This window comes from Tachypleus tridentatus, unplaced genomic scaffold (genome assembly GCF_004210375.1).
Source record: "Tachypleus tridentatus isolate NWPU-2018 unplaced genomic scaffold, ASM421037v1 Hic_cluster_1, whole genome shotgun sequence".
Taxonomy (NCBI): domain Eukaryota; kingdom Metazoa; phylum Arthropoda; class Merostomata; order Xiphosura; family Limulidae; genus Tachypleus; species Tachypleus tridentatus.
Window position 1 is genome coordinate 28,380,596 of NW_027467777.1, and position 15,783 is coordinate 28,396,378.

The 15,783-nt window shown below is 32.8% G+C and overlaps 3 protein-coding genes across 5 annotated transcripts in view; 2 read left to right on the forward strand and 1 right to left on the reverse strand.

The window, feature by feature from the left end:
- The first annotated feature begins 1,897 nt into the window (after positions 1-1,897).
- RpS20 (ribosomal protein S20) lies at positions 1,898-4,636 on the forward strand. Its single transcript, XM_076485230.1, has 4 exons — positions 1,898-2,057; positions 3,296-3,401; positions 3,511-3,710; positions 4,532-4,636. Exons 1-4 carry the CDS (start codon positions 2,055-2,057, stop codon positions 4,586-4,588), a joined length of 366 nt encoding a protein of 121 aa, XP_076341345.1. The 5' UTR covers positions 1,898-2,054; the 3' UTR covers positions 4,589-4,636.
- A 3,311-nt stretch (positions 4,637-7,947) lies between these two features.
- Positions 7,948-14,860, forward strand: LOC143241925 (cytochrome c oxidase subunit 6C-2-like). Of its 3 annotated transcripts, none has more exons than XM_076485232.1 (4): positions 7,948-8,072; positions 8,684-8,852; positions 14,536-14,632; positions 14,717-14,860. In XM_076485232.1, the coding sequence occupies exons 2-3, from the start codon at positions 8,686-8,688 to the stop codon at positions 14,612-14,614; spliced, it is 246 nt and encodes an 81-aa protein (XP_076341347.1). In that variant the 5' UTR covers positions 7,948-8,072; positions 8,684-8,685; the 3' UTR covers positions 14,615-14,632; positions 14,717-14,860. The 3 variants fall into 3 exon arrangements, with proteins under 3 accessions (XP_076341347.1, XP_076341348.1, XP_076341349.1); XM_076485233.1 differs by having other exon boundaries at positions 8,009-8,072; positions 8,623-8,852; XM_076485234.1 differs by having other exon boundaries at positions 8,029-8,072; positions 8,669-8,852.
- Positions 14,860-15,783, reverse strand: part of LOC143241924 (uncharacterized) — a 46,517-nt gene continuing 45,593 nt past the window's right edge. The window contains exon 9 of the mRNA XM_076485231.1: positions 14,860-15,744. Within this exon, the coding sequence (XP_076341346.1) occupies positions 15,689-15,744 (56 nt within the window). The 3' untranslated portion in view covers positions 14,860-15,688. The remainder of the gene's footprint in view (positions 15,745-15,783) is intronic.

The following is a 15,783-nucleotide window of genomic DNA, read 5'->3' on the forward strand; positions in this document are numbered from 1 at the left end:
GCTAAACTTCAAAGTGAAGGTTCAGTAGAATACTGTAGAGGGAGACACATGAACACATCATTCTACTATTGGTTAAGAGATAACGCACAATAAATATGTTGGAATATAGTAATTTCAACAAGGTAGAAGCATAAGGTTTGTGGTGTGTGTAAAAGGTTTACATATAGAGGGTAGCACTGAATGAAAATAGCTATTCTTGTGAGATAGGTAAGTACCTATCGGAAAATTATAACTTCTTGAAAAGAACACTTAAGGATTCTTGTATCAAATTACATGGAAATACTTTGGTAATTCTTAGATTGGAGAAATATGCTCATAAAATTAAAAGAAAATTTGAAAACCTCTTAATTTTTGTTTGAGTAGATAACTCAATCATTATTCATTTTTTTGGACATTAAAATCATTTATAGAAAAATATAAATAGAAGAAATATCAAAGGATCTTCTTTTATTAAAAGTAAAATAAAATTATTATAATCTCCAACATTGTGTTAACACATCAATAAACACTAAAGTTTATAACACAAAAAGAAATGTTTGGTTCCCATCTGATAAAATGAGCAGTGATGGTAAAATCAGGAGTTCGATTCCTGTCCGTGGACTCAGCAGATAGCCCGATGTGGCTTTATATAAAGAATAAGACAACATTTGGTATAAATGTGTACTACACTGTCAATAAAGTTACTTTATGCAAAGAATAAGACAACATTTAGTATAAATGTGTACTATACTGTCAAAAAATTTACTTTATATGAAGAATAAGAGAACATTTACTATAAATGTGTACTACACTGTCAATAAATTTCGAAACGAACTTTTGTGTCCATGTTTTTCTCGTCAGCAGATTTTCTATATTCTGTTTAAAACTATATTCTGTTTAAAACTTAACAGTGAAACATATTTTACTTAAAAGTCTTAGTTTGATGTGTTAGTAGTGTGAGAAGATTCAACAATACTATCATTGTACAATATCTGAGTTAATTATAATAAATATATTATGAGCTTTTACAAAATTTGACGTTTATATCATGGACACTAGTCAATTTTTAACCTAAATTTTATAAATAAAGGAAAGTCCGTTCGTTCATAATTAATGTTTTTTTTTTTGCTTTTGAATTTCGCGCAAAGCTACTCGAGAGCAACCTGCGCTAGCCGTCCCTAATTTAGCAGTGTAAGACTAGAGGGAAGGTGGCTAGGGAAGGTAGTCATCACCACCCACCGCCAACTCTTGGGCTACTCTTTTACCAACGAATAGTGGGAATGACCGTCACGTTATAATGTCCCCATGGCTGAGAGGGCGATCATGTTTGGTGCGACAGGGATTCGCACCCGCGACCCCTCGGATTACGAGTCGAACACCTTAACACCTTAGGCTATTTGTGCTGTTTCCACCACGCATATGAAAAGTCAGTTTGTAATTTATAACAAACATATATTTATAACATATAATTTATATGCACACTCACTGCTATGCTACAGAAACACTAAAACAAAAGACATCCGTGTCTTAAATTTATAAAAGTTATATAGGAGGTACATGCACAAATATGTAAACGAAAAAAAAATAGATTTAAAAGCATGAATGAACTTGACATTACTTTTTAAATCTGTAGAAATTAAAATATTTTAATCATAATAAAAGTCGATATTTAGAGAAATTACTGATTGTTGGTTTGCTAATATTGTATAATTTCCCTTTAGCGTTTTGTAATTAGGTTTCAAAATATCATAATGTAGGACATAAATGTGCGATATAGAAATGAAAAGTTTTGTTTTCTATAATGTTTGCAATTTTTTTGATCTCTATTCTTATATGGGGCTTGGAAGAAATACTTCGGATATTTAATTTGTTTTTAAATACACTTTATAATATCCGTTCTGTTCTGTGGTTTCACGTCGTACAAACGCCAATGCGTGTCAAAAATCTCGGTACCACTTTCATTATTCTCTTTCACGTGTTTTCTGTTCCAGAAGTGTTAGGAGTTATATCTGGCTCACCGCTGTTCAGTTGATTTTTGCTGATTAAGTCGGCCAGAAAATACTGATACATCTGATATGGTAATTATAAGATTGTTTAAATTATAGCTGTTGTAATTATTTTTCTCCTAAGAAAGTTCTAATATCAAATAATAAGTATAATAAACATCGGTTAGGCTTAATGTTTCGAGTGGGTTTTGTAGTAGGCCTAATACCAATAGTAAGGTTGTGGCGTATTGGTGATCCTCGTTATTTTTACATGCCACGTTTTAAGTGTTTAAGAAAAAGTAGTGTTAACCCCATAATAATTCTAGGATCTGCCTTTGTCAATTTTTTTTTCTACTTGTCCAATGTAGTTTTGAAAAAAAGAAGCTAACTAGGGGTTGCATGATTAACGAAAGATTTAACAATTCCAAGGCTAAGCATTAAGCTTAAAAGTTAACCAAAATAATGTATGAAGTATTTTATGGGAAAATTTAGGGTGTTTTTACTGCTGACAGAAACTGCTTTCATACCATTTTGTAATTTTAAAAGAGATATCTACTGAGATGGTGTAGTAGAAAACTATATCCATGCATTTACAGTAGTTTTGGGCTACAAAAACTTGTATTCATGTAATATAGTATTAGTATAGTGTTTTGATTGACGTCAGTGTTAGTAAACGTAAGTAGTAATCATTAATACTACCTTTTTATATCATTATTTGCATATTGGTTTGAAATAATATTGACACTACTTTGTGTCTACAGCCATGATATTAAAATATAGTGTCATCCGCCTTCTGAGATGTACCCTAATGACACTTTTTTTAAAGTTATTGGTTGTGATTTTATTTTAAATTCTCTAATATTTTCCTCAATCAACTAGTTAGTTGAAATGTAGTAAAAAGGAACTGTTACTAATAATGACATGACTGTGTGAACCAACAGTTGTAACAAGTTTTTATAATTTCAAATTTTCATTAATTTTGATTAATATGTTTCATAAAGTATGCTACCAGTACAGTATTGTCTATCTCAACTTGTCTGAAATAATGGTGTACCTAAATAACTTGTGTAGAGATTTCACTTTCTTGGATTATGTGTAAATCTAATTAGAAAGATAATATATATTATTGCATTATTGTTTTTGAAAGCTACAAAAAATTATTTGACCCTAAAAAAGGAACATGAAATCAAAGTATCCAAGAAGAGTTGTGATTTGCTTGTCATAATGTGATATGTACTTTATTGTGGGCCATCAGTTTTCTTAAAGATAAGGATTTTTCAAAAATATGAATGGTAGATTGAGTTAGTGACGTGACTGATTTATATTTTAAGAGTACGTTCAAAGATACTGGCAAGCCTCTCGATGACGCACAGAGCCATCGCATTCATCGGATTCGTATTACCCTCACAAGTCGAAATGTGCGAAGTCTTGAAAAAGGTAACAGTTTCCTTTATATTGTGTTGATAATGTTAATTTAATTACTGTACCTTTTGGAATTTGTGATTGTTTTGTTTTTTCGGAAATTTAAACTACTAAATATTTCCAGTATGTGCGGAACTTATCCAAGGAGCTAAGGAAAAAGAATTGAAAGTAAAGGGTCCGGTACGGATTCCTACTAAAGTTCTGCGGATCACGACACGCAAGACTCCTTGTGGTGAAGGCTCAAAGACTTGGGATCGTTACCAGATGAGGATCCACAAACGACTGATCGACCTTCACAGTCCCTCAGAGATTGTGAAACAGATTGTATCCTTTGAGATTGGAAGTTTTAGTTTTAATTCTGTAATTTGTTTTATAGAGAGTAAGGCTTAGGTTTAGAGACAAGAAAAGTTTCAGTTCATTCATAGATTAAAGATAATTTCTGAATAATTAAAATAGTGTAGACAGTAAAATGTCTCAAAGTTTCAATTTGTTTTATTCATGTTGTTTCAAGTTCATTCAGTTTCTAGTAGAATGAATAGTAGTTTTCAAGTTATGTCTGCTATTGTTAAGTGCCACAAGGGGCACAATGTTTCATTTGTAGAACTTGTTTCACAAAACAGTCTCATAGAAGGAATTTTGCTTCATCAACTGCTTGGAAACTTGTACCAGCTAACCATCTTCTTTCATGTTCAAAGAGATTCTAACTTTGTACTGACTTCCAGTATTAGCTAGTGTAGTAGCTGGTTTATAGGTTTATGAAATACAATAAAATCAACTTTTGCAACTATTATTAGCTTTAATGATTTAGTAGTGAATAAGTAATCTTAATATTTAATTTGTGTACTTCTATTGTTTTTAACCACTTGGTCAAACTTTATCTTGATGTCTACTCCTCTATCTATAAGTTGTGTCATATTTCATTTGCTGTTTAATCTATTGGTGATATTCTTTTAGAATCCTGTCAGGTTTGTTCTGTTTCATTTAGTGTTTATTTTCTCATTAAATCAGTTTTCTTAAGTTATATAATTTACAACAAAATTTGATTGCAGTCTTTGGACTGAAGTGGTTGCATTACTTCTCTGTTAAGATGCAAGATGTTTAATTATAAAAAAAACTTCCATTTATACCCTTAATTTTGTACTTAGACATCGATCAACATTGAGCCTGGTGTTGAGGTTGAAGTAACGATAGCTGATGTGTAAATCCTGACAGATGTATTGTTCAGATTATCAATAAATTTCCAGTAAATATTTTGTTGTACAGTTACTTATTTCATTGAAGTCAACAGTAACATCTAACAAATGTATGTACTTTTCAAAGTTACTTGTGTATGATACGTACTATCACCACATGCCACTAATTTAAGAGCAATGTTAATTCTGGTTTGTTTTTTAATATGAAACAGTGGGAACTACTATATTGTTAAAACATGAAATTTTCTTTAATATCACAAAGCATGTACTTAATCAACTCAAGTTGTTTGTTTTTATATATTGTTAACATGTTTCATTTGACTAACATTGCCCTAAGTGTTTCTTCATGTACAGCAGATACCCATGTGAGCACCTCCAGTCTTGAAATCCTTGTGCTTTAATATCACTCATAACAAAATGTAATAAACTAAAACCATTTAAGTGTAATATAGCTCAAAACAAATTTTTAACATGGTTGTAGTATATTATATTACCAATCTTGACTCAGGATCTCTCTTGGTTGGCAGGATAAAGAACAAGAAATTGATGTTGCATACACCACTGAATATTCCACAATCAGCTGTATCTAAACGTAATTCAAAGTATGGTAATATATCTTATTTGAGTATTCAGAGTTTTGACATTTTACTAGCAGTGGTCTTTTTGTGTTTGAGGAGAGTAACTGATGTCATTTATCTGAAGGTTACTACAAGTATTGCTACTGGCCTTGTTAGCAAACTAATTTATGAGTGCATCTACAGTATCTGGTTTCATAGATGAATTTGCATCGACAAGGGCAAAAAATCCTTTATGATCACATCTGCAGTGACTATACAAGTTTGAATTGAATATATTGGAACTTTGTACATGCTGAATAGCAAAGTTCTAGTGTTGAAGATTTGTTGGGTTCTGGATGGGAAAAACTGTTAATGATCAACGAAAAGAGGCAGAAGTAGTAGATGTGTCATTAACTGTGAGGTTTGTGCTAATGATATGACCAGTTGTAACTTGGTTAAATTTAGAAATAAACCAAATTGTGATTACCATATGTCACTGTATGAGTGGTCCTGCATAGATTTTAACAATCTTGCATCTGAACCATGCCATCGAAGCATCTGTGGTTGGGAGAGATTATCTGTGTTTATAACACCAGTAAAAAGATCTATAGTTAATTAGCTAAGTTCCTAGAGCTACTGGTGTAGTGATGGTCAGTTGGGAACAAGATGTTTTCATTAACTTCTGCTGATTAATAAAGTTTTTCTGACAAGAAAGTTTTTTTAGAGTTAAGTGAAAGTTCAATAAATGAAAGCTGTTACTTTTCCATAGATGAAACCTCATTGATTAATTGGCTTTGGTTCTTCTATTGAATGGCACTTCACAGACTTGACAACAGGTTTTACAAGTTCTTTACTGGTTTACAGTAATAGTTTTATTGTCCATAGTTCACAATAAACGTAATTAAAACAATTCATGGTATATTATAAAAAAAAATCTGTTTCTAAAGCACGATAAAATTGTCAAATATAAATATCAGCTTTACTCCACCTCTTGTATTCGTTCAAGTTTTCACCTTTCGAAGAAGTAGTCGTGGCCTGTTTAGAGTAAAAGGGCATCAGGACACGAGTTTTAAAGTTCTCTATCATTTAAGAATCGGGCAGAATAGTTCAGACTGGATATTCTGCTTCACAAATAATCTTGTAGGAATAGAGGTTCTGTTCATAAGAAACGTGATTTATATATGCACCTGACGATGACCGAAGAAGGTCGAAACGTTCGCTCTTCTATGTAAAATATTTTCTCAACCCAAACGAGCCATTTTTGCATATATATTTCTCTACAAGTGAGTTTTCTCGATATCACTGATTAGAAACGTGATTTGTATTAAAACCTAACCAATCGTTACCATACTATGGTAGGAACGTTTTTACAAGTGACGAGTATCTATTAACGATAACTACTATGTAAAGCTACATCCAATATTTACAAAATTGGTATGTTTTTATAATGATGCACTTAATTTTGCTTTTCAGTCACAGTAGTGAAAAATATTTTGATTAAATTTCAATTACTCAGGTTCGCAGTGATTTTGTGTGTGTATAAAGGATTAGTTTGTTGTACGCTTGAATATATATGACACCTTATACGTCACAGAAAGGGTTCATTTTTATTCAAATTGTAAAACAAATATAAAGCATATTCATAGGTGGCGGTACATGCAGATCAGCAGGATGAACTTTGGCAACGTCATCGTACTTATTGATAAAACTTAGTTTGCAGCTATTTTTCTTGGCTACTGTATTCAATCTATTTCTTTATGATACTTAGAAATAACTGTTAAGGTTGAGCATCTAATTGATATTGTGTTTTACAGCTTGTTAGACTTCTAATATAATTGAGAAGTGTTTGAAATGGATAACTAGGAACAAGTCAGAGACAAATTTTTCATATTTCTTTTCCTACTCTAACCAAAAACATTTTCTGCGATGGCTTTAGTACGATAGGAAGGCATTTTAAGAGAGCGGTAGTGCTTAGTTTAAGCTAAAAATCATAATTCTAATGGAAACTATGCTATCATTAAATCTTCGTGTAAGTGTTTTGAACAAAAACCTGATGTTCCTTTAGAAAGCTTAAGTACAAGTTAAAAGTTACAGTCCAATAATAAACGAAAACCATGTAGATACTCAGTGGTAATTGGTAATAGAAGGTTTAATCAAAAACAATTGGAAAGGCATCGTATGAATGCGTAGAGAAACATTTAATAATTCAAAGCAACCTTAATTGACTTGCTCAAGCCTGGCATGGCCAGATGGGTTAAGGCGCTCGACTCGTAATCTGAGGGTCCCGGGTTCGAATCTCAGTCGTACCAAACATGCTTGCTCTTTCAACCGTGGGGGCGTTATAATGTTACGGTCAATCCCACTGGTTGTTAGTAAAATAGTAGCCCAAGAGTTGGCGATGGGTGGTGATGACTAGCTGCCTTTCCTCTAGTTTTACACTCCTAAATTAGGGACGACTAGCGCAGATTACCCTGGTGTAGCTTTGCGCCAAATTGAAAAAAGAACAAAAATTGACTTATTTTTCATTTCGATTTTAATAGATAATTTGGCTTAAGCGAAGATTTATGTTAATTAATTAATAATAGACAGCGGATATAAATGGTTTATAGACTTATGTAATATTTCTATAAAATTAGTAAAAGAGGAAGTTAAAGTTTGAACAGTCTGTTTCATGTTATATGTTAACTTGTTTGATGCCTCAGAGAAACTAGTCACTTTGTATATATCATCTCTGCATAAATATATTAATATTTTTAAAATTTTAGTAACAAATGTATATGTTTGGGATAACGAATGTAAATTACACTTGTTTAATTTAATTTTCGTTTTCACAATTATTTTAGCTAGCATCCCTTAGCAACTCACGCATGCGCCTTTTCTGTAAGAGGAATAAGGTCATTTACGGAAAGTTAAGAAATAGGGTAGATCGTAAGGAAGTAAGTTAAATTCTTTTCAGTATTTAAGGTTTAGGTATTAGTGAATTAAGATTTATATCTACTTAAAAACTCAAACGTGAATAACAGTGTAAAAAACAACAGTAATGTTTAAATCCCAGTCATGTCTTGGGTTCTTGCATAACTGTATATTGTAACCGTAAGTTATAATGGCTAACGTTATTGTTCTATCTTATAGAAGTTCTGTTGCTATCATTAATAATATAGTAGTAGTATAATTATTATTTGAAGCGTTAGGCTATGTTAGTAATGTTGTACTTCTCCATTCCTGGATCATATGCAAACAACTGGGTACTTACATTATTAATGCTAGAATCTAGTAGAAATAAACAACTTTATAACACCGAAATGTGAATGTTATTATTTGAGTTTCTAATTAAGTATTAACATTTTGGCGTTGAAAAGCCGTTTATTTCTAGTATGTCTTTTTGCACACAAATATGCACTACAAAAATTAAATAATGGGTGTACTTGTATTGTTATTAAAGACCTTTAAGGTGAAATTCTTAAGATATTACCGTTATTTAATTAGTTTAAGAAGTAATGGAACACTTAAGTTTATAAGTCAACTGTCCAAGTATGAAACTGTCTAGAAATGTCAACAACAGTAAAGAAAATTCCCAAGCCCCAGTTAAGAGGTTTGCTACGTAGTAGTCTTCGCGTTCATCTTGGAATTGTGGCAGTTCTATCAATAGCTTCTGGTATTGCTTGGAAGTATGGTATAGCAGAGCCAAGGAAGAAACGGTACGCTGACTTTTACAAGTAAGTACTTGTGATTTCAGTTATGTCGAAATATGGGAGATGGAAATTATCCAAGATGTTCAAAGTGTTTTCAGTTTTACAATAATTACAACACAGTGTTTGAAGTAGTTTTGTACAATTTATATATTTCACCCAGGAGAAAATAAAAGCTAATTTTCAAGGACGTGAATTCTACCAAAATCAAATTACTGAAATGTTATAAAAATACAGTACCCGATACACAAAACTTGGTAAGAACACCTACATGTAGAAGGCAAGCAGTGTTAACTTTTGTTTTGCTTATTTTAGACACTTAATATTGTGTTCTAGCAGGAAATTAACAGAAGAATCGATACCTAGCCCTACTGGATCGAAGCCCTGCATATCCGTGGTATATTTTAACTAAATCCTGAATTATAGGAAGAGCATTTATTAAAGTAAAAAACTGTGAAGGTAGTTCTAAATGAGCATGTGTTACTGAACAATGCACTAATGAACCTTTCTTTTATAGTCTTCAAGGTATATTTCGACATATTTAGTAATGCAGCCTAGACTGATCGCCACCTTTAGTTGCAAATTTTATAAACAGTTATTAATTTAACAACACCTACTCTATTATTACTATTTTAAATTGCATTTCTATCTTTATATAAACAGTGAGTGCTAAGCTTAATTTATTGTAAGAGGTTATGAGACACACACACAGTTTTCTATTTATGTTTCCTGTATGATTTGTCATTAAAAACTGTACAAAAGATCCAACTCTGTAAAACTGTTATTATTAATAATGAGTAATTTTGAGTTTTATGCACAGAATAAATATTTTCAAGATTCTAAATAAGTGTTTGCTTATTAGAAACTTGAATTTTTTTTTAAACTGGTTCAGAGAGGCTTAAATGACAAGTCCCAGAAGAAAGTGCGTGGCTACGAAATGATGGACTGTGAGAGTTCAGTGTGTTTTGTTTTGTAAAGTTTGAAGAAAGTGTGTGGCTACGAAATGATGGACTGTGAGAGTTCAGTGTGTTTTGTTTTGTAAAGTTTGAAGAAAGTGTGTGGCTACAAAATGATGGACTGTGAGAGTTCAGTGTGTTTTGTTTTGTAAAGTTTGAAGAAAGTGTGTGGCTACGAAATGATGGACTGTGAGAGTTCAGTGTGTTTTGTTTTGTAAAGTTTGAAGAAAGTGTGTGGCTACGAAATGATGGACTGTGAGAGTTCAGTGTGTTTTGTTTTGTAAAGTTTGAAGAAAGTGCATGGCTACAAAATGATGGACTGTGAGAGTTCAGTGTGTTTTGTTTTGTAAAGTTTGAAGAAGTGTGGCTCTGAAATGATGGACTGTGAGAGTTCAGTGTGTTTTGTTTTGTAAAGTTTGAAAAAGTGTGGCTTCTGAAATGATGGACTGTGAGAGTTCAGTGTGTTTTGTTTTGTAAAGTTTGAAGAAAGTGTGTAGCTCTGAAATGATGGACTGTGAGAGTTCAGTGTGTTTTGTTTTGTAAAGTTTGAAGAAAGTGTGTAGCTCTGAAATGATGGACTGTGAGAGTTCAGTGTGTTTTGTTTTGTAAAGTTTGAAGAAAGTGTGTAGCTCTGAAATGATGGACTGTGAGAGTTCAGTGTGTTTTGTTTTGTAAAGTTTGAAGAAAGTGTGTGGCTACGAAATGATGGACTGTGAGAGTTCAGTGTGTTTTGTTTTGTAAAGTTTGAAGAAAAAGTGCATTAGCTCTGAAATGATGGACTGTGAGAGTTCAGTGTGTTTTGTTTTGTAAAGTTTGAAGAAAGTGTGTAGCTCTGAAATGATGGACTGTGAGAGTTCAGTGTGTTTTGTTTTGTAAAGTTTGAAGAAAGTGTGTGGCTCTGAAATGATGGACTGTGAGAGTTCAGTGTGTTTTGTTTTGTAAAGTTTGAAGAAAGTGTGTGGCTCTGAAATGATGGACTGTGAGAGTTCAGTGTGTTTTGTTTTGTAAAGTTTGAAGAAAAGTGCATGGCTACGAAATGATGGACTGTGAGAGTTCAGTGTGTTTTGTTTTGTAAAGTTTGAAGAAAGTGTGTGGCTCTGAAATGATGGACTGTGAGAGTTCAGTGTGTTTTGTTTTGTAAAGTTTGAAGAAAGTGTGTGGCTCTGAAATGATGGACTGTGAGAGTTCAGTGTGTTTTGTTTTGTAAAGTTTGAAGAAAAGTGCATAGCTTCTGAAATGATGGACTGTGAGAGTTCAGTGTGTTTTGTTTTGTAAAGTTTGAAGAAAGTGTGTGCTCTGAAATGATGGACTGTGAGAGTTCAGTGTGTTTTGTTTTGTAAAGTTTGAAGAAAGTGTGTGGCTCTGAAATGATGGACTGTGAGAGTTCAGTGTGTTTTGTTTTGTAAAGTTTGAAGAAAGTGGGTGGCTTCTGAAATGATGGACTGTGAGAGTTCAGTGTGTTTTGTTTTGTAAAGTTTGAAGAAAGTGTGTGGCTCTGAAATGATGGACTGTGAGAGTTCAGTGTGTTTTGTTTTGTAAAGTTTGAAGAAAAAGTTGAAATGATGGACTGTGAGAAAGTTTGAAGAAAGTGCATATGCTCTGAAATGATGGACTGTGAGAGTTCAGTGTGTTTTGTTTTGTAAAGTTTGAAGAAAGTGTGTGGCTCTGAAATGATGGACTGTGAGAGTTCAGTGTGTTTTGTTTTGTAAAGTTTGAAGAAAGTGTGTGGCTCTGAAATGATGGACTGTGAGAGTTCAGTGTGTTTTGTTTTGTAAAGTTTGAAGAAAGTGTGTGGCTCTGAAATGATGGACTGTGAGAGTTCAGTGTGTTTTGTTTTGTAAAGTTTGAAGAAAGTGTGTGGCTCTGAAATGATGGACTGTGAGAGTTCAGTGTGTTTTGTTTTGTAAAGTTTGAAGAAAGTGTGTGGCTCTGAAATGATGGACTGTGAGAGTTCAGTGTGTTTTGTTTTGTAAAGTTTGAAGAAAAGTGTGTAGCTCTGAAATGATGGACTGTGAGAGTTCAGTGTGTTTTGTTTTGTAAAGTTTGAAGAAAGTGTGTAGCTCTGAAATGATGGACTGTGAGAGTTCAGTGTGTTTTGTTTTGTAAAGTTTGAAGAAAGTGTGTGTGTGCTCTGAAATGATGGACTGTGAGAGTTCAGTGTGTTTTGTTTTGTAAAGTTTGAAGAAAGTGTGTGGCTCTGAAATGATGGACTGTGAGAGTTCAGTGTGTTTTGTTTGTAAAGTTTGAAGAAAGTTGAAATGATGGACTGTGAGAGTTCAGTGTGTTTTGTTTTGTAAAGTTTGAAGAAAGTGTGTGGCTACGAAATGATGGACTGTGAGAGTTCAGTGTGTTTTGTTTTGTAAAGTTTGAAGAAAGTGTGTGGCTACGAAATGATGGACTGTGAGAGTTCAGTGTGTTTTGTTTTGTAAAGTTTGAAGAAAGTGTGTGGCTCTGAAATGATGGACTGTGAGAGTTCAGTGTGTTTTGTTTTGTAAAGTTTGAAGAGTGTGTTTTGTTTTGTAAAGTTTGAAGAAAGTGTGTAGCTCTGAAATGATGGACTGTGAGAGTTCAGTGTGTTTTGTTTTGTAAAGTTTGAAGAAAGTGTGTAGCTCTGAAATGATGGACTGTGAGAGTTCAGTGTGTTTTGTTTTGTAAAGTTTGAAGAAAGTGTGTAGCTCTGAAATGATGGACTGTGAGAGTTCAGTGTGTTTTGTTTTGTAAAGTTTGAAGAAGAAAGTGTGTGGCTACGAAATGATGGACTGTGAGAGTTCAGTGTGTTTTGTTTTGTAAAGTTTGAAGAAAGTGTGTGGCTACGAAATGATGGACTGTGAGAGTTCAGTGTGTTTTGTTTTGTAAAGTTTGAAGAAATGATGGACTGAAATGATGGACTGTGAGAGTTCAGTGTGTTTTGTTTTGTAAAGTTTGAAAGAAATGATGGACTGTGAGAGTTCAGTGTGTTTTGTTTTGTAAAGTTTGAAGAAATGATGGACTGTGAGAGTTCAGTGTGTTTTGTTTTGTAAAGTTTGAAGTAGCTCTGAAAGATGGACTGTGGAGTTCAGTGTGTTTTGTTTTGTAAAGTTTGTGTGGCTCTGAAATGATGGACTGTGAGAGTTCAGTGTGTTTTGTTTTGTAAAGTTTGAAGAAAGTGTGTGGCTACGAAATGATGGACTGTGAGAGTTCAGTGTGTTTTGTTTTGTAAAGTTTGAAGAAAGTGTGTGGCTACGAAATGATGGACTGTGAGAGTTCAGTGTGTTTTGTTTTGTAAAGTTTGAAAAAGTAAAATTAAACACATAAGGCAGTTTGAAAATAGTCTCAACTTTATTTCTGGCCTATAACTAAGTTGTAGTGAGTTGATTGATTAGCAATGAATAGTGAATAATATTAGTGTTGCATATTAAAAATAACTACAAAATATGTTTTCAATTATACCATTGAAATAGAAACCCTTATAACCTGAGCACTTTTGAAAGTAGGACCTTCTATTTTAGTTTTATCAAAACTTTGTGTACTGACATGTTTTTAGTACATTGTGAGTAAATGCTATTGTTTACTGTTAGGTATGATGCATAATGAGGTATCTGTGTTATGTCCATCTATATCACTTGTTAAACATTAAAAGCTTTGGACCAACATGGCTGTTTTGTTGCTTACCTAGTCTTTGTTATGGTAAAGCTACTAAGACCATGCATTACTGTCAGTAACTTTGAAGTGGTGGTTAGAGAAATGACTAGCTCACAGCATCCATATTACAAGTCTAAAAGAAATATGTTTTTAACTGTTTAAATACAGTAATATGAAAATAAAGCTTTGAAACAGTCAGGTCATTCAAAAAATATTTTGTCTAATCTGTTTATATTATTATATGGAAACTTTGGCTTGTGTGTTATACAATACCATTTGACTGTATACAGGAACTAATGCATATCTGTTTATATCATTATATGGAACCTTTGGCTTGTGTGTTATACAACACCATTTGACTGTATATAGGAACTAATACATTACCTCAATAAACATCCTAGTTTTATTACATCTATAAAACAAGTTTCATTTTACAAAATATTTTAAAGTTAGAATATTTGAAAAATATTAGTGTTATTACTGTTTCTCTTTGTTGGTATGAAGTGTAATTATAGATAAAACACTACTTAAGGCTTGAACATTGTTATACAATATTACAACATATGAATGGTGAGTAAATGTTTTTAAATATTAAATAATACACTTTACATTGTATGCCACTAAATCATTATATCTGAAGATAGAATTTCTCTGTCATTTCAATAATATTTTGTAATTTTCTGAAATAAATTATATATCCAAGGGTTACAGAAAGTTTCTTGGATGGGTAACAAATAAATACTTGTTAAAATTGCGTTTACACATACATGGTATGAAATGAAGCAACACTGTTGGTGTTTAAAAAGTACCATCACTACCCATGATGAGAAGCAGCAGATGGTACAAAACAGGACAACCAATGTTACGTTCTACATCTTTCTGTAAAGTGTAACTAATTTACAGTTCTCAGTGAAGATTCATCTCACTAATATATTTTATTGTGGTTTGGTAGAATTGGCCTGTAGACAATTTCTTCAGACGTCAAACAACTGTAAAAAATACATTTCTAAAATTTAAGAATGACAACAAACTAGGGTAAGTAAGATATAGGTTTTGGTTATTACTGTATAAAAAAACAAAGACATTGCATGTTCTTAGTTTATTGTATAAAAGCAACAGTTTTTGTTTTCCAGTTCCTATGATGCAGAGAAAGATTTTGAAAGAATGAGACAGGCTGGTGTGTTCCAATCATGTAGACCAGATGGGGAATGAACAGAACAGCTGTTTTAGGTATGTCATTTGTTTGATCACTTTAACATTCTTGAAAGTGTTATTATACCATGAGGACTTACAACATATATTTATGTTTTCCAGGTGTGGCAAACAGAATTCATTGGGACCAACAAATGAAGTTTCTTGCTAAAAACAGATTTATACCAACATTTCTTAATCTAGTTTTATATGTTACAAATGTACGTGTAATTGAACTATGAGTGAATAAAATAAAACACCACCACATTTTTGTCTATTTCATTTTAATGTAATTAAGAGGGTAAAGGTCACGTCAGAAAATGGTACAATCCGATGTGTTATCTTATTTAATAACAGTATGAAACTTACAACAAACCATCCAATGCCTTCAGAACCTAGATCCTTTACAGATGTTGGATCAAATATACAAATATATTCACAACATTACAGGATCCATTTATTCTGTATGAAAGAACTATACTTAGATGTTTTAAGAAAAGAAAAATGTTTACCACTGACAGAATGTTCCTGGTATTTATAATACACATGATATCTGATGAAAATAAAAAGCTACTAATATATTTATATTTATACATGTAGTATATATATACACACAGTTCACAGACTATGCACACTGCCCATATTTGTTCACTTCTAAAACACAAGAATCCTGTGTTATTAGGCCCAACAATTCAGTGTTTAAACATAGCTGACTGGAGTCTTGGTCCATGCTGAAATACAAACAGTAGTGTTAAAGAAAAATAAATGCACACTTTTCAGGGTTCCTTGATCAGAGCAGCATTCAAGTTTCTTTTGTTTGGTGTCTTCAAGTGATCCCTCAAGACAAAATTAATTTGGCCTTGTGCCAAAAATATAACGTAAAAGAACTTGACACTGGGGTAGGGGACGTGATGGACTTTACATTATCATGAAGACAGTAACATATTTACACTTCTTTACATACACCATCTGCAGAAAGGATGTCCTTAGTACATGGTCACAACAGCACCAGGTTACAGAAAAAGTGTTCTACCACACTCCTTGGGTTATGGAGCCATGCATAGCTTTACAGATACAACTACACACGGGTCTAGGCTATCTGTGACTGTCCCGGGAAAACCTCCTTCTCTTGACAGGGGGGACTTCTTGTTCTGTGGTAAAAAACAACAAAGACATCAACATGTTGACAT

Bases quoted from the DNA above. Each gene is read 5' to 3' on its own strand.
- RpS20 (XM_076485230.1), top strand. The intron at 3,402-3,510 runs GTAACAGTTTCC...AAATATTTCCAG, and splicing joins TGTGCGAAGTCTTGAAAAAG to TATGTGCGGAACTTATCCAA. The intron at 3,711-4,531 runs GTATCCTTTGAG...TTTTGTACTTAG, and splicing joins CAGAGATTGTGAAACAGATT to ACATCGATCAACATTGAGCC.
- LOC143241925 (XM_076485232.1), top strand. From the start codon at position 8,686: ATGTCAACAACAGTAAAGAAAATTCCCAAGCCCCAGTTAAGAGGTTTG. The intron at 8,853-14,535 runs GTAAGTACTTGT...TTTGTTTTCCAG, and splicing joins CGGTACGCTGACTTTTACAA to TTCCTATGATGCAGAGAAAG.